The sequence below is a fragment of the Salmo salar genome, chromosome ssa01, assembly GCF_905237065.1.
Source record: "Salmo salar chromosome ssa01, Ssal_v3.1, whole genome shotgun sequence".
NCBI classification, from domain to species: domain Eukaryota; kingdom Metazoa; phylum Chordata; class Actinopteri; order Salmoniformes; family Salmonidae; genus Salmo; species Salmo salar.
Window position 1 is genome coordinate 148,097,430 of NC_059442.1, and position 19,095 is coordinate 148,116,524.

The 19,095-nt window shown below is 43.4% G+C and overlaps 1 protein-coding gene across 5 annotated transcripts in view; it reads left to right on the forward strand.

The window, feature by feature from the left end:
* mast4 (microtubule associated serine/threonine kinase family member 4) overlaps positions 1-19,095 on the forward strand; it is a 168,643-nt gene that overhangs the window by 37,871 nt on the left and 111,677 nt on the right. For all 5 annotated transcript variants that reach the window (XM_014137200.2, XM_014137202.2, XM_014137205.2 and 2 more), the window contains exon 3: positions 332-456. In XM_014137200.2, coding sequence (XP_013992675.1) covers positions 332-456 — 125 coding nt within the window. The remainder of the gene's footprint in view (positions 1-331; positions 457-19,095) is intronic.

The following is a 19,095-nucleotide window of genomic DNA, read 5'->3' on the forward strand; positions in this document are numbered from 1 at the left end:
TTTGGGAGTGGCGGCAACGCTGCTGAATGAATATAGAGGAAACACTGGTTGTCTGTCTTGTCCTACAGGAAAAGTATCTTCTCTCTCTAGATGAACTACTGGTGTGTGTCTTGTCCTACAGGAAAAGTATCTTCTCTCTCTAGATGAACTACTGTTGTGTGTCTTGTCCTACAGGAAAAGTATCATCTCTCTATAGATGAACTACTGGTGTGTGTCTTGTCCTACAGGAAAAGTATCATCTCTCTAGATGAACTACTGTTGTCTGTCTTGTCCTACAGGAAAAGTATCTTCTCTCTATAGATGAACTACTGTTGTGTGTCTTGTCCTACAGGAAAGTACCTGCTGCCCTATGTGTCCCCCCAGCAGGCATGGCAGACCCCCTCAGAGACCTCCAACCTGGTGCGGATGTGCTCCACCACCCTGGGGAAGTCCGCACCCTCACTCACCTCTAGTCTGGTGAGTACTTATGGGTCATGGCATCCCATGATTCCTCTTCCTCACTCTGTCCCCCCATGCTTTGATGTTGAGACCAGGATATTGTTAATCAGGTATTTGATTGCTGTATTTATCAGAAGTTTTTTGGCATACAAGCCATTCAGCATTTCAGTACAATGAATACACAGCATCTGAATGTCAATCAGTAAAAATGGCAAACAAATTGTTATTTTACCTTCATATCAAGGTTCTATTTTGTCAGAGCCTTAGTATTCAGGCCCTTAACGTTCCACAATCAACGCGCACTTAAAGATGATTCCAGAAAAAGAGAAAATCAAGGTGATTCTGTGAAGTGGTTTTAAAGGAGATCCGTCTGAGGTGTTGATTGTAGCAGAGATGGACTAATCCCTCAGTCTGAAATGACCTCGGTCACCAGTGACTAGTCTCACTTCGACCTTCAGCGTCAACGAACCTTTAAGTCAGATATCACCCATCTCGCCTGTGTCCTTTCAGATAACAAAACGATAGCCAACCCGGTTTTACTTTTAATGGGAAAGGATGTCATTCCTGTCCCATTTCGAACGAGTGAGAAGTCATTGGAAGTTGAAGCTAAGCCAATTCTGTCCAGATATGAGTCACTCAGTCCAGCCCAGGGGTTTTATCTGTTTGTATTTTCACTTGGACAAATGAAAATATATACAGCCTCGACATTGCTTTCCAACGAAGGTGCATAAACAAGGGAGAAACCAGAAATTTGAAATACAGTTTTCATTAACTCTTGGATACAATGGAAGTCGGGCAGAAAAATACTTACAATATTTATTAAAACCATGTGTTTCAGAGTACATCTTTCATTAGTGTTTTCCCAAGTCATGTCTTGTCATAAGATTTGCTTTCATCTGAATGTGGAGATTCAGAGAAGGCCCATCTGTGTGGATGTTTCTGTAAACCAAACAATTTATAGCATTACAGCTGTTTGTATCTGAGAAAATATTGAACGTGCTGAATGTTTCTCAACACTGGGGGGCGCCAGTGTGCTGTTTGGAGTTTGCCAACAGACATTCATTGTTTGAGGTGCATGCATATCAGAGCCTTGATGAACACATGGGTCTTTGTGAATGAGATTCAATGTGCTTCGTCAATATACAGTGTTATATGGGCACATGAAAAACAAACAAGTATTCTCAATGTATATTAATTGAAAGAGTATTCATACAGTATTTGAGTATTTGACACAGGGATGCATTAACATCCTGTACACATGCCTGATCTTGGCTTTTCCCATACACAATCTAACAAATAATCAATGACAACAAGATATTGAGTAAATGTTCAACAGGACTTTACCCAAAGACACAGAACCCGTAAGAACCCAAAGACCTAGAACCCACTAAAGATCTCATGGCAGCGATCACCCTCGTTGCTGTGAAAAATAATATGTTCTCAGTCAACTTACCTGGTAAAATAATTGTCAATAAAAATACAAAAGATCACAGTATGGTCAATGTTTGGTCCTCATAGTGTTTCCCCAATCCTGGTTTTTGGGGAACCAACAGCTTAAACATCAGTCAATCAGTTGAATCATTTGGGTTAGTGCTGGTTTGGTAAACTGTCATAATATCAGGTCCCCATCATATCTGTTCCCCATCATATCATGATATCAGATCCCCATTAATATCAGGTCTCCAATGCGTCTGGTCTCCATGAAGTTTCCATGAGGTCATGCCCCCTCCCCAGAGGTGAGTGTGGAGTGGTGGGTGAAGAGCCTCCCTGGAGACTGCCACGTCTTAATAGATTCTCCTCAGACCCCATTTAGTAAGGACTGATTGAAATCAATGATTGCTGAGGCCTGGGTCAATGCAGCACAAACAGAATGTCATTATACAGGGCTGAGAGAAGAGCCGCATTGTTTCTCATTGGTAGCTAGTTTTTGTGTGCGTATTCTGAGAGTATTTGTGCGTGCGCCGGTTTACGTGGTTATCTTTTGTATGTGTGTATGAGTATTTGTGTGCATGTTGAGGGTTGTATGTCTGCATGTTAGTAGGTATGTATTTGTATAACTGTGTCAGAGTATCTGTGTTGTCTGATTGGTATGTAGCTTGGTGTATCAGTCCACGGCACGACTGATGGTAATGTTTATCCTTATCGGTCTGTTTTCATGCCTCTGTCTCCCTAGCCCCCCAGAAGAAATGAAATGCTGCTCCCCACTGCTTACACAGTCTGGTGTGGACGCGTCGAATCCTTGATGCATGGCCACATCCTAATAGCATCTTTTATAGTGGATAGTACTGTAGTAAATTCTCTGGTGAACGCCATCTCTAGAGTCGTGGTATTATTTTGTCAGGAAACTGGGTGCATAATAGATGCTGGTGATTCATATTTGACCTTGAGAAAACAGTCTCTGTATACAGTACTGTCGTCAGGGACAGTTTTTTTTTGTGTTTGTCAGGGACCATGCCCAACTTGTTACACCTGAGATGGCTTTCTGTGGGACCAGATGATTGTGGATCATTACTACAGAATTCCAGATCACAATGTCTGAAAAGTAGGAAATATTATTAACCAGGTTGCTATTGGTAAATCAAAAGTGTGCTCAATGACTTACTTGTATTGTAAGAGGTATATTAGAATATGCATTCTCAGTCGGCAGGTATCCTGAGTTTTGGGACTGGAATCACAGTTTAAAAACTAATCCGTCTCGTATGAAAAGCTGGCTTTGTTCCATGAAATTAAACATTTCACTGCAGCATTGGGCTGTTTAGCCCCAGGGACCATGTTACACTATTTTTATATATGAAAAAACACATTAGCCTTCTCATAATCCTCTTCTGTTCTTTTGGAAGATCCTGTCAGGGCTGCCCATGTCAGCTTTATATGTATCCAATCTCTATATAGGCTTTGGCCCATGGATCTCATGCTGAAATATAATATTCTTAGGAGAATACAAATTATCATTAGAATTATTAATTCAATATATATTTTTTTTCTCTCAGTTTTGTTCGCTGAACCGGTTCCAACTCCTGCTTCAAACTCCAATGACCCTTTTGAGATATATATATTTATTTGAGAAACCAAAATCAGAACCATGAACGCAAGTAATCTATACTGTCCCGGAACAGAACGGTTATTTTCAGAGCATGGGAACCGGTTAATGTTTTACGTTGTGGGCATTTTTTCCTTCAGCCCTACACAAAACGCAAACAAATTACCTATTCAAAGCCCTCTCTGTCACTCAAACTGTCTGCCTGCCAGAAAATATTTGCCTGTGTGTATGCCAGGGTTTCCGTTAAGTAACGTGACCGGGAAGATTTCAATTTACCAGGCATTGGAGAATTTTGCCGGACGTTCAGAACCGACCTGGCGCAGCCAGCACCATCAGTAAATTCGGGATATTGGCCAAATGAGCCACATTTACATGTCCTTAAACCACCTATAACAAAAACACTTTCTTCTGTTTCGATGTGTAGAATATGCAAAACTTTATGGCCAATTATTTTTGTTTTCTGTTCTCCTAAAACAATACAGTATGTTTACATCACTGTTCAGCTGTCAGAGATTTGAGCACTAAATGCATCAGGGCTTTGGATGCATAGGCCTATAGGCTTAGGCGTCCACTGTATACAGTGGAATGTATCATTCCATGAGACTGACCAGGTAAATCCAGGTGAAAGCTATGATCCCTTATTGATGTTACTTGCTAAATCCACTTCAATCTGTGTAGATGAATGGGAGGAGACAGGTTAAAGAAGGATTTTTAAACAGTGAAACAATTGAGACATGGATTGTGGATGTGTACCATTCAGAGGGTGAATGGGCAGTATTTGAACGGGGTATGGTAGTAGGTGCCAGGCGCACTGGTTTGAGTGTGTCAAAACTGAAACGCTGCTGGGTTTTTGAAGCGCAGCAGTTTCCCGTGTGTATCAAGAATGTTCCAAGAATTGTCCTGTTGAAAAACAAATGATACTCCCATTAACTTCAGAATTGGTGGTTCCCCTGCGGGACGGTTGAGCTAATGTAGGCTAATGTGATTAGTATGAGGTTGTAAGTAACAAGAACATTTCTCAGGACATAGACATATCTCTGATATTGGCAGAAAGCTTCAATTCTTGTTAATCTAACTGCACTGTCCAATTTACAGTGGCATGGTATTCTTTCACTGTAATGGCTATTGTTTGAGAAGAGTGCACAGTTTTGAACATGAAAAGTTACTAAAACAAATTAGGCACATTTGGGCTGTCTTGATCCCAAATTTTGAACAGAAATGCAATGGTTCATTGGATCATACTAAAACTTTGTACATACACTGCTGCCATCTAGTGGCCAATATCTAAATTGCACCTGGGCTGGAATAATACATTATGGCCTTTCTCTCGCATTTCAAAGCTGGTACAAAAATATATATATATATATATTCTTCTTTGTATTATCTTTTACCAGATCTAATGTTATTCTCCTACATTCCTTTCACATTTACAGAAACGTCAAAGTGTTTCCTTTCAAATGGTATCAAGACAATGCATATCCTAGCTTCAGGGCCTGAGCAACAGGCAGTTAGATTTGGGTATGTCATTTTAGGCAAAAATTGAAAGAAAGGGGCCGATCCTTAAGAGGTGAAGCTCTACTCTGCATCTCATAACGACACGGCGGTTGAAACCAAAAATCTCACATTTGGACTCATCACACCAAAGGACAGATTTCCACCGGTCTGCTGTCCATTGCTTGTGTTTCTTGGCCCAAGCAAATCTCTTCTTGTTATTGGTGTCCTTTAGTAGTGGTTTCTTTGCAGCAATTCAACAATGAAGGCCTGATTCCCGCGGTCTCCTCTGAACAGTTGATGTGTCTTACTTGACCTCTGAAGCATTTATTTGGGCTGCAATATCTGGTTAACTCTAATGAACATATCTTCTGCAGAGGTAACTCTTGGTCTTCCTTTCCTGTGTCGGTCCTCATGAGAGCCAGTTTCATTATTGCACTTGATGGTTTTTGAGACTGTACTTGAAGAAACTTTCAAAGTTCTTGACACTTTCCGTATTGACTGACCTTCATGTCTTAAAGTAATGATGGACTGTCATTTCTCTTTGCTTATTTGAGCTGTTCTTGCCGTAATATGGACTTGGTCTTTTACCAAATAGCCCTATCTTCAGTATACAACCCCTACCTTGAGTATACAACCTGTAGCTCAGTTGGTAGAACTGTAGCCTTCCCTGTAGCTCAGTTGGTAGAGCATGGTGTTTGCAACACCAGGGTTGTGGGTTCGATTCCCACGGGGGGCCAGCACAGAAAAAAAATGTATGAAATGTATGCATTTACTACTGTAAGTCGCTCTGGATAAGAGCGTCTGCTAAATGACTAAAATGTAAATGTAACAACCCCTACCTTGTCACAACACTGATTGTCTCAAACCTATTAAGAAGGAAAAATTCCACAAATTAACTTTTAACAAGGCACACGTGTTAATTTAAATTAATTCTAGGTGACTACCTCATGAAGCGGGTTGAGAGAATGCGAAGAGTTTGGAAAGCGGTCATCAGGTGTTATGTAATAATTTTGATGTCTTCACTATCATTCTACAATGTAAAAATAAAGAAAAACCATTGAATGAGTGTCCAAACATTTGACTGGTTGTATGTGTGTTTACACATAAACCCAGCAAAAAAAGAAACTTCCCTTTTTCAGACCCTGTCTTTGAAAGACAATTCGTAAAAATCCAAATAACTTCACAGATCTTCATTGTAAAGGGTTTAAACACTGTTTCCCATGCTTGTTCAATTAACCATAAATAATTAATAACGACCGTTCCACAGGTGCATGTTTAAGACACTTACAGACGGTAGGCAATTAAGGTCACACTTATGAAAACTTAGGACACTAAAGAGGCCTTTCTACTGACTCTGAAAAACACCAAAAGAAAGATGCCCTGGGTCCCTGCTCATCTGCGTGAAAGTGCCTTAGGCATGCTGCAAGGAGGCAATGGGACTGCAGATGTGGCCTGAACAATAAATTGCAATGTCCGTACTGTGAGACGCCTAAGACAGTGCTACAGGGAGACAGAACGGACAGCTGATTGTCCTCGCAGTGGCAGACCACGTTTAACAACACCTGCGTACGATCGGTACATACGAACATCACACCAGTGGGACAACTGCCCAAGTTACACCAGGAATGCACATTCCCTCCATCAGTGCTCAGACTGTCCTCAATAGGCTGAGAGAGGCTGGACTGATGGCTTGTAGGCCTGTTGTTAGGCAGGTCCTCACCGGACATCACCGGCAACAAAGTCGCCTATAGGCACAAACCCACCGTCGCTGGACCAGACAGGACTGGCAAAAAGTGCTCTTCACTGACGAGTCGCGGTTTGGTCTCACCAGGGGTGAACTTACCAACATTACGACCAGAAATACGACTTTCCCCAAGCGGATCCACTGTTTGCACCACCACCCAGGACAATGGATCGGATCCCAGTAGGCGACCCAAAACAACAGTGCCGCAGAAGGGGCAGACGGAGTGGTCTTTTGGTCAGGCTCCGTAGACGGGCACATCGCTCACCGCTCCCGAGTGGACATTGGCTAGTAGTATAATCTCTTGACAACAAGATAGATGAAATTCGAGCAAGGTTTGCCTTCCAGAGAGACATCAGAGATTGTAACATTCTCTGTTTCACGGAAACATGGCTCACTCGCGGGTACGTTATCAGTCGGTACAGCCACCCGGTTTCTTCACGCATCGCGCAGACCGAAACAAACATCTCTCTGGTAAGAAGGGCGGGGGTGTATGCCTTATGATTAACGAGTTGTGGTGTGATCATAACATACAGGAACTCAAGTCCTTTTGTTCATCTGACCTATAATTCCTTAAAATCAAATGCCGACCGCATTATCTACCAAGAGATTTCGCTTCGATTATAATCACAGCCGTGTATATCCCCCCCAAGCAGACACCTCGACGTACCTGAAAGTACTTCATTGGACTCTATGTAAACTGGAAACCCACATCCTGCTGCATTTATTGTAGCTGGGGATTTTAACAAAGCAAATCTGAAAACAAGGCTCCCTAAATTAGCATATTGAATGTGCTACCCGGGCTGGCAGCATTCTGGATCATTGCTACTAACTTCCGCGACGCATACAAAGCCCTCCCTCGCTCTCCTTTCGGCAAATCTGACCACGACTCAATTTTGTTGCGCCCAGCCTATAGACAGAAACTAAAACAGGAAACGCCCGTGCTCAGGTCTGTTCAACGCTGGTCCGACCAATCTGATTCCACACTTCAAGATTACTTCGATCACGTGGACTGGGATATGTTCCGGATAGCCTCAGACAACAACATTGATGTATACGCTGATTTGGTGAGCGAGTCTATTAGCAAGTGCATCGGTGATGTTGTACCCACGGTGACTATTAAAACCTTCCCCAACCAGAAACCGTGGATTGATGGCAGCATTTACGCAAAACTGAATTACTGCTTTTAATCATGGCAAGGCGACCGGAAACATGACCGAATACAGTGTAGCTATTCCCGCCGCAAGGCAATAAAACAAGCTAAGCGTCAGTATAGAGACAAAGTGGAGTCGCAATTCAACGGCTCAGACACGAGACGTATGTGGCAGGGTCTACAGTCAATAACGGATTATAAAAAGAAAACCAGCCCCGTCGCGGACAACGACGTCTTGCTCCCAGACAAACTAAACTTCTTTGCTCACTTTGAGGACAGTACAGTGCCACTCTCACGGCCCGCTACCAACACCTGCAGGCTCTCCTTCACCGCAGCCAACGTGAGTAAAACATTTAAACGTGTTAACCCTCGCAAGGCTGCCGGCCCAGACGGCATCCCTAGCCGCGTCCTCAGAGCATGCGCAGACCAGCTGGCTGGTGTTTATGGACATATTCAATCAATCCCTATCCCAGTCTGCTGTTCCCACATGCTTCAAGAGGGCCACCATTGTTCCTGATCCCAAGAAGACTAAGGTAACTGAGCTAATTGACTATTTTCCATTAGCATGCCCTTCCGTCATCATGAAGTGCTTTGAGAGACAAGCCAAGGATCAAGTCACCTCCACCCTACCTGACACCCTAGACCATCTCCAATTTGCTTACTGCCCCAATAGGTCTACAGACGACGCAATCGCAATCACACTGCACACTGCCCTAACCCATCTGGACAAGAGGAATACCTATGTAAGAATGCTGTTCATTGACTACAGCTCAGCATTCAACACCATAATACCCTCCAAACTCGTCATTAAGCTCGAGACCCTGGGTCTCGACCCCGCCCTGTGCAACTAGTGTCCTGCACTTTCTGACGGGCCGCCCCCAGGTGGTGAGGGTAGGAAACAGCATCTCCACCCCGCTGATCCTCAATACTGGGACCCCACAAGGGTGCGTTCTCAGCCCTCTCCTGTACTCCCTGTTCACCCATGACTGTGTGGCCATGCACGCCTCCAACTCAATCAAGTTTGCAGACGACGCTACTGTGTTAGGCTTGATTACCTCAGGAGGCTGAAGAAATTTGGCTTGTCACCAAAAACACTCACAAACCTTTACAGATGCACAATCGAGAGCATCCTGTCGGGCTGTATCACCACCTGGTATGGCAACTGCTCCGCCCGCAACCGTAAGGCTCTCCAGAGGGTAATGAGGTCTGCACAACGCATCACCGGGGGCAAATTACCTGCCCTCCAGGACACCTACACCACCCGATGTCACAGGAAGGCCAAAAAGATCATCAAGGACAACAACCACCCGAGCCACTGCCTGTTCACCATGCTATCATCCAGAAGGCAAGGTCAGTACAGGTACATCAAAGCTGGGACCAAGAGACTGAAAAACAGTTTCTATCTCAAGGCCATCAGAATGTTAAAAAGCCTTCACTAACATTGAGTGGCTGCTGCCAACATACTGACATACTAGCCACTTTAATAATTAATCTCATATGTATATACTGTACTCTATACCATCTACTGCATCTTGCCTGTGCCGTTCGGCCGTCGCTCATCCATATATTTATATGTACATATTCTTATTCATTCCTTTACTCTTGTGTGTGTATAAGGTAGTTTGTGGTGAAATTGTTAGATTACTTGTTAGATATTACTGCATGGTCGGAACTAGAAGCACAAGCATTTCGCTACGCTCGCCTTAACATCTGCTAACCATGTTGTATGTGACCATTAAAACCTGATTTGATTTGGGTGATGGTCGGATTCACGTTTATCGTTGAATGAATGAGCGTTACACCAAGGCCTGTAGTCTGGAGGTGGAGGGCACGTCATGGTCTGGGGCGGTGTGTCACAGCATCATCACACTGAGCTTGCTGTCATTGCAGGCAATCTCAACGCTTTGCGTTACAGGGAAGACATCCTCCTCCCTCATGTGGTACCCTTCCTGCAGGCTCATCCTGACATGACCCTCCAGCATGACAATGCAACCACCCATACTGCTTGTTCTGTGTGATTTCCTGCAAGCTCGGAATGTCAGTGTTCTACCATGGTCAGCGACGAGCCCGGATCTTATTCCCATTGAGCACGTCTGGGACCTGTTGGATCGGAGGGTGAGGGCTAGGGCCATTCTCCCCCCCAGAAATGTCCGGGAACTTGCAGGTGCCTTGGTGGAAGAGTGTGGTAACATCTCACAGCAAGAACTGGCAAATCTGGTGCAGTCCATGAGGAGAAGATGCATTGCAGTACTTAATGCAGCAGGTGGCCACACCAGATACTGACTGTTACTTTTGATTTTGACCCCCCCCTTTGTTCAGGGACACATTATTCAATTTCTGTTAGTCACATGTCTGTCGAACTTGTTCAGTTTGTCTCAGTTGTTGAATCTTGTTATGTTCATACAAATATTTACACATGTTAAGTTTGCTGAAAATAAACGCAGATGACAGTGAGAGGACATACATACAGTTGAAGTCGGAAGTTTACATACACCTTAGCCAAATACATTTAAACTCAGATTTTCACAATTCCTGACATTTAATCCTAGTAAAAATTCCCTGACTTACATCAGTTAGGATCACCACTTTATTTTAAGAATGTGAATGTCAGAGTAATAGAACAGTGAATTATTCATTTCAGCTTTTATTTCATCACATTCCCAGTGGGTCAGAAGTTTACATACAGTCAATTAGTATTTGGTAGCTTTGCCTTTAAATTGTTTAACTTGGGTCAAACATTTTGGGTAGCCTTCCACAAGCTTCCCACAATAAGTTGGGTGAATTTTGTCCCATTCCTCCTGACAGAGCTGGTGTAACTGAGTCAGGTTTGTAGGCCTCCTTGCTTGCACACGCTTTTTCAGTTATGCCCACAAATTTTCTATAGGATTCAGGTCAGGGCTTTGTGATGGCAACTCCAGTACCTTGACTTTGTTGTCCTTCGGCCATTTTGCCACAACTTTGGAAGTATGCTTGGGGTCATTGTGCATTTGGAAGACCCATTTGCGATCAAGCTTTAACTTCCTGACTGATGTCTTGAGATTTTTCTTCAATATATCCACATAATTTTCCTACCTCATGATGCCATCTATTTTGTCAGGTGCACCAGTCCCTCCTGCAGAAAAGCACCCCCACCACATGATGCTGCCACCCCTGTGCTTCATGGTTGGGATGGTGTTCTTCGGCTTGCAAGCCTCCCCCTTTTTCCTCCAAACATAACGATTGTCATTATGACCAAACAGTTCTATTTTTGTTTCATCATACCAGAGGACATGTCTTCAAAAAGTACGATCTTTGTTCCCATGTGCAGTTGGAAACCGTAGTCTGGCTTTTTTTATGGCGGTTTTGGAGCAGTGGCTTCTTCCTTGCTGAGCGGCCTTTCCGGTAATGTTGATATAGGACTCGTTTTACTGTGGAAATAGATACTTTTTTTTTACCTGTTTCCTCCAGCATCTTCAGAGGGCCCTTTGCTGTTGTTCTGGGATTGATTTGCACTTTTCGTACCAAAGTGCGTTCATCTCTAGGAGACAGAACATGTCTCCTTCCTGAGCCGTTTGACGGCTGCGTGGTCACATGGTGTTTATACTTGCGTACTGTTTGTACAGATGAACGTGGTACCTTGAGGAGTTTGGAAATTGCTTTTCTGAGGTCTTGGCTGATTTATTTTGATTTTCCAATGATGTCAAGCAAAGAGGCACTGAGTTGGAAGGTAGGCCTTGAAATACATCCACAGGTACACCTCCAATTGACTCAAATTATGTAAATTAGCCTATCAGAAGCTTCTAAAGCCATGACATCATTTTCTGGTATTTTCCAAGCTGTAATAACTATAGTTATCACATTTCACATTGGATTTATTAACTACAAAATGGTAATATACTTGTTATTTTAATTCTGGTGCCGCTCGGCAAGAAAACAAAGGAACACTAAACTTTTTTTGCGTTCAAACCGGTTGAGAACTTTATTTTGCTGGTCGGAACAGTGCAGAACGGGGGAAAAAATAAAAAATTATGTTCAGAACGAAACGATTGAACAATTATTTCCGTTCCAACCCCTGGTTCGAAGTGCTACAGTAAGTTTTAACATGAAAAGTTCAGCAAGGCGTCTCTTATGAACACTTCCCATCATTCCAAAGTCACTCACTCACTCAGATGGCCTTTGGATATCTTTGGTCACATCGAGCCAAGAACTCATTAAACCTTGCTTTTAATTACACCAATTAGCGACAGCATTATAGAACAGTGGTCTTGTTGTCTGGGAATGGAAGGCAGCCAACACTCTGACAGTGCTGTAGCAATGGTAGCATGTTGGTGTTTGAGACAATAAAACTTGAGCAGTTTGAGAGATGCTCTTGGCCTGGTGGATTAGTGTTTGAGGAGGTTGATTTGCCTTTTGCTTCAGTTTGGGAGATTATTGAAATGTGTGATAATGACGCTGTGTTTGTGCTAATAATTAACATGTATTATCCCTACTCTCAATATTGTTGTTATTGTACAGCAGTAATATTGGAATGCAACTCCTCAAGCTCTTCTCTGTTTGTATTCAGGCACCTGTTTCCCAGTGGATCCTGGTTGATATTCCTTCAAAGGCAGATTTCCTATCAGGAGCTGGATTTTGCATCAGCTCTGTAAAATGCTCCCTGAGCTTACCTTGAAGTATGGCAGTTAATTAACTCAATAATTTACTCATTATGTCTGTAGTGTTTCCTTGGTATTCACTGGTACGGTGGTATTAGCTTTCATTATATCATCTTCCTTCCTGAGTATGTCTCACGTTGATTGAGCCACACTAGAAATATGTCACCTACGCTCACCTCCCAGCCCCCCAGTGCCAACTCTACCATGATCTCCCTCTATCAACCATGCCTTGTCCCCCCCCTCGCTTCGCAGGTCTGCTGTTATTACTTTCTCTCTCATTTCGTCCTTCATGCTTTTCCGTCATGCCCCCGGGTGTGCAGGTCTCCTTCCCTTTTCGCATGGCACATCCCTGTTGACCATGATTAGGTTTGACAGGAAATCAATAGGTTTCTCCTGGCCTGAAATGGAGATAAGATTGTCATAATCCTGATGTTGTGGCTGTGTGGACTGGAATTCTCCTTCATTATTGTAGTCACTGATGTCCTTTGGAGATATCGTTTCTCCTGCATTGGATCTGCAGAGGTGATGTCAGAGCTGAGATGAGTTATATTGGACACAGTCCAAGGTGTGCTTTGTTTACAGCAGGGATCATCAACTAGATTCAGCCATGGGCCTATTTTTTTCCTTTTTTCCTGAGCGGATGGTCAGGGGGCTTGAACGTAATTACAAAACATGTGTAGACTACTCAAACATAATCATTTCAAACCTTGCTTACATTTGTATACAATCACATATACAGTATCTCTCTACGCGTGGGGATACTTTGGAACAGTTTTCAAAAATTAAAATCACTTTGTTTTTAGTCTCAATGTTGAGGGCCAAATTGTCACCCGTGGGCCAAATTTGGCCCTCAAGGCCGCCAGTTGGGGAACCCTGGTTTACAGTATTTGTGTATGTGGTTATAATGGTCCCATTTCTGACACCAACTGTACTTACTTTTAGCCAGAAAGCGAGGACTAATGCCAATGTGAAGAAACACAGTACTAACATTTTTATTATACCATTATTTTTGTAAGTAAACAAGCACTGTACTACTGTACAGTATGCACCTCTTTGCTTGTATTCAAGTTGAACATAGCTACTGAATGTTTTTGAAATGAATGCTTATATACACATAAACCCTAGCATGTCCCATTCTCAAGATCACCTTCCAAGGTCATATAAAGCCCATGACCTCACATGTCCAATAATCTTAGATACATTACAATAATGTGACATGTTACGGTGTGTACATACATGCACAGGCAGGATATAAGTGAAAACTGTCACTTTCAATGAAGTGGCTGCTGTTGAGAGGTCAGACCCCTGTCAAACTAATCTGCTGGGCATAATACAGTACATTCAGAAAGTATTCAGACCCCTGTCAAACTAATCTGCTGGGCATAATACAGTACATTCTGAAAGTATTCAGACCCCTTTACTTTTTTCACATTCTGTTATGTTACAGCTTCATTCTAAAATTGATTAAATAGTTTTTTTCCTACTTTTTCAGACGATACCCCATAATGACATATATTTTTTTATTAAGAATAAAAAACAGAAATATCACTTGTACATTAGTATTCAGACCCTTTACTCATTACTTGGTTGAGGCTCCTTTGGCAGCGATTTAAAGCCTCAAGTCTTCTTGGGTATGACGCTACAAGCTTGGCACACCTGTTTTTGGGGAGTTCTTCTCTGCAGATCCTCTCAATCTCTGTCAGGTTGGATGGGGAGCATTGCTGCTCAGCTATTTTCAGGTCTCTCCAGAGATCTTTGATCGGGTCCAAGTCTGGGCTCTGGCTGGGCCACTCAAGGATATTCGGAGACTTGTCCCGAAGCCACTCCTGTGTTGTTTTGGCTGTGTTCTTAGGGTCATTGTCTTGTTGGAAGGTGAATCTTTACCCCAGCCGTAGCGCTCTGTAGCAGGTTTTCATCAAGGATCTGTCTGTACTTTGCTCCGTTCATCTTTCCCGCGATCCTGACTAGTCTCCCTGCTGCCACTGCCATGCTTCACAGTAGGGATGGTGCCAGGTTTCCTCCAGAAGTGACGCTTGGCATTCAGGCCCAAAGAGGTCAATCTTGGTATCATCAGACCAGAGAATCTTGGTTCTCTAGGTCAGAGTACTTTAGGTACCTTTTGGCAAACTCCAATTGGGCTGTCATGCTTTTTACTGATGATTGTCTTCCGTCTGGCCACTACCATAAAGGCCTGATTGGTGGAGTGCTGCAGAGATGGTTGTCCTTCTGGAAGGTTCTCCCATTTCCACAGAGGAACTCTGGAGCTCTGTCAGAGTGACCTTCGGGTTCTTGGTCACCTCCCTGACCAAGGTCCTTCTCCCCGATTGTGCTAGGACGAGTCTTGGTGGTTCCAAACTTCTTCCATTTAATGATGGAAGTCCACTGGAAGACACATTTCTGTTGAATACATTCAGTTGGACATCTGACAAGGCATCCCCCTTTCCCTTTTATTGTGTGTAGATTGAGGTAAACATTTTATTTAATCCATTTCATAGTAAGGCTGTAACGTAACAATGTGGAAAAAGGCAAGGGATCTGAATACTTTCCGAATGCACTGTTTCTCTGTTTAGGTATTCTAAAATAATATTAAGCAACATTTTGACATTGTGTTTCTGCGCGTGATAGAATGGGAAATGAAATGAATAGACAGGGAACACAGTCTGTACGGGAATCCTGTAGTAATCCCTGGCGGAATCCAACAGACATCTGTTTCATATGTGCTTATACATTTATCAGATATATAGTCCTTATAGTCCTGTTAACATACTGAATCCCACTTCTGACACTAATCTACATTATTTTATTCACAAAGCATAATACAGAACGAGAAGGTTGTTTGTGATTTATTGCAACCTTGAGTTGCTTTGTGTGAGTGTTCCTGCACCACATTGTAAAAATGAGAAGAAACGTGTTTGTGCTAACTACTTGGCCTTTCAATGCTCTAATGAAGGTCAAAAGGCCATCAATAAAAAAATGATTCCAAGCGTGGGAGTTTTAATTTCATTTGAACAATTGTTGAACATCTGATGCACCTCTACTGAAGATGTGTGTGAGTGCACCACATTGCATCTTGGACTCCACTGTGAGGGATTGGTTCTTTAAGGTGACCTAGTCTGCTTTTCTTTCCAACTGAGGGATTGCCTATAGGGTTATAAGGTCATATATGCTCTCACTCCAAAGGACTGGCTATATACACAGATATGTCAGACTGAACCTTCACTGTAAAGGGTCTGTTTTAGTCTCTCTTTCTCCATCTATCTTTCTCCCCCCTCTTTCATTTTATCTTTCTCTCTCTCCATCGCTTTATCTTTCTCTCTTTCTCCCCCTCCACAGGCCACGGCCCTCCTCCTCCTCTCCCTCCGATAAGCCCAGGCAGGGCAGAGGAGTAGCGGGGGCCTTGGGTCACTCAATCAGCTCTCACTGCAGGCTCTCAGGGCTAACTCCTGCCAAAACCCCTCTCTCTTCTCCTCTCACTGCTCCACACTCCTACGTCCTCTCTTCCTCGCCACTCGCTGCAGGAAACGGCCTTACCTGCCCACCTGCCGGGAGGAAATGAGACACAGAAACCCCCTGGGACTTCCTTTAGAGTCCAGCATGCGGCCAAGGGCCTCTTCCGCCCAGACCCAGTGGTAGTTGCAGTGGCTATACTCCCCACACTCTACTCTGGCTGATTTTCCAACCAGGCGTGTCCTGTAAGAGGATGTTGAAAAGCGTATACCAGTAAAGGTTGTGTTGGCTACAGATTGAACTGGCCTTATTGAATGCGTTTCCTCTGAGTCTATTGTAAGGAAGTGAGCTGCCGCTGTAACCTTCTGATTTGTTTAAGTCGTTTCCAGACAGTTGCATTTGAATCCCTTCCATGAGCTCAGGGTATTGTTGTGGAGATTGTTCCTTAAACGCTACGTTTGCCTCGCCGTGGAGCCTGCAGTATTTGCTTTCACTTTGCACTGCGGGGAGCGTCCCAGACATTGAATAAGACTAATGACCTTTCGGATAGGTTTTTCCCAGCTCTTCATTCTCACTTTTAAATGGAATTTCCTTAATTGTGCCCTCTAAGCAGCCGCAGACTGGGAGCAGGGAATTGGAAAAAGTAACTCCGACATAACGCAATGTTTTAATTCCTGCAGGTAATCTGGGGGGTATTGTTCAGAGCCAGAGAGGTGACAGGGCTAATCCACCTTCTGTTGAGCTTTGAAAAGTTGAAGAATGAATCCAAAACTAGTCCTGTTATTTTAGCGCAGTCTCCCCCCTCAATTATTTTCTCCCCCTTATCAGGGACCACACAAATGACTGGCAATCCGGCTGCAGTCAAACGCTGCTCTGTTCTAGACGGACAGAGAAGGGGGAAGTTTACGACCACGGTCACCTGTTTGACCTTCCACACGTTTTTTTTCTCTCTCCTCAGCCATAGGTAGCTGATTAGCCGTCACTTGTTCATGCTCGATAACAGAACTCGTTTGATTTTGGCTTAATATTCAGAGTAGAGTCACAGCAAATGGAAATGAGCGCGCGAGAGACGGGGGGGAGGAAGAGACAGAGGGGGGGAGAGACAGGGGGGAGACGGAGGAGACGGAGGGGGGGGGGAGACGGAGGAGACGGAGGGGGGAGGAGACGGAGGAGACGGAGGGGGGGAGGAGACGGAGGGGAGGGGAGACGTCTGTGAAATTGCGGGATGGAATTGGCGTGATGGCAATTGTAAACCTACTTATTTCTCTTAATGCCAATCATTCTGAATGTGGCGACGGAAGTTGTGGCGGTGTGTAGCGTTGGAGAGCCCCGGTTGGGTCACTTGCTGAGTACCTGGGAACTGATATAACTTGTAATAGAGACAGCCAGGAAAGAAAAAAACGGCAATGTGGAAATTAACAGTGGATATACAGCGCCTTCAGAAAGTATTCATACCCCTTGACTTATTCCACATTTTGTTGTTACGTTTCACCCATCTATACACAATACCCCATAATAACAAAGTGAAAACATGTTTTTAGATATTTTAGCAAATGTATTGAAAATAAAATAGATGTCATTTACATTCACATCCATTTGCTATGACTCAGGCTGGGAGCAGGGATTTGCTGTGACTCAGGCTGGGAGCAGGGATTTGCTGTGACTCAGGCTGGGAGCAGGGATTTGCTGTGACTCAGGCTGGGAGCAGGGATTTGCTGTGACTCAGGCTGGGAGCAGGGATTGAGCTCAGGTGCATCCAGTTTCCTTTTGATCATCTTTGAGATCACTTAAACCTGTACACCTGTGGCTAATTCAATTGTTTGGACATGGTCTAGAAGACAAAAACACAATTTAGAAAGTAATGTTGTAACACAACAAAATGTGGAAGAAGTCAAGGGGTATGAATACACCATGTGCTCAGGGGCGAAAATCTGATATCAACTTTGGAGGGGACAATTACATGAAATTTTCTCGAGCAGTTCCTGAGGGGGACACCAAAAGTAGTGCTGTAACACATAGCCTACATTGTAATATGGTAAATGTATATTGAGGAACCAAAGAAATAAGGTGTTTGCCGTACTCCTAACTACCGGTACCCAAAACTACACAACTAATCACAACAGCAATACCATTGCCTTTATCCTGTTAGGGCTAGGGGGCAGTATTGACACGGCCGGATAAAAAACGTACCCGATTTAATCTGGTTACTACTCCTGCCCAGTAACTAGAATATGCATATAATTATTGGTTTCGGATAGAAAACACCCTAAAGTTTCTAAAACTGTTTGAATGGTGTCTGTGAGTATAACAGAACTCATATGGCAGGCAAAAACCTGAAGATTCTGAACAGGAAGTGGCCTGTCTGACAAGTTGTTGTTCAAGTTGGCTCTTTTTATTGAAGACTGAGGATCTTTGCTGTAACGTGACACTTCCTACGGCTCCCATAGGCTCTCAGAGCCCGGGAAAAAGCTGAATGATATCGAGGCAGCCCCAGGCTGAAACACATTATCGCGTTTGGATAGTGGCTGGTCAGAGTACTCTGAGACTCAGGCTCGTGCACGAGATGTTTTTATTTTCTCTCTCTTTGTACGTATACACGCTTTCCCGGTCGGAATATTATCGCTTTTTTACGAGAAAAATGGCATAAACATTTATTTTAAACAGCGGTTGACATGCTTCGAAGTACGGTAATGGAATATTTAGAAATTTGTCACGAAATGCGCCATGCTCGTCACCCTTATTTACCCTTTCGGATAGTGTCTTGAACGCACGAACAAAACGCCGCTATTTGGATATAACAATGGATTATTTGGGACCAAACCAACATTTGTTATTGAAGTAGAAGTCCTGGGAGTGCATTCTGACGAAGAACAGCAAAGGTAATAACATTTTTCTTATAGTAAATCTGACTTTGGTGAGTGCTAAACTTGCTGGGTGTCTAAATAGCTAGCCCTGTGATGCCGGGCTATCTACTTAGAATATTGCAAAATGTGCTTTCACCGAAAAGCTATTTTAAAATCGGACATATCGAGTGCATAGAGGAGTTCTGTATCTATAATTCTTAAAATAATTATGTTTTTTGTGAACTTTTATCGTGAGTAATTTAGTAAATTCACCGGCAGTGTTCGGTCGGAATGCTAGTCACATG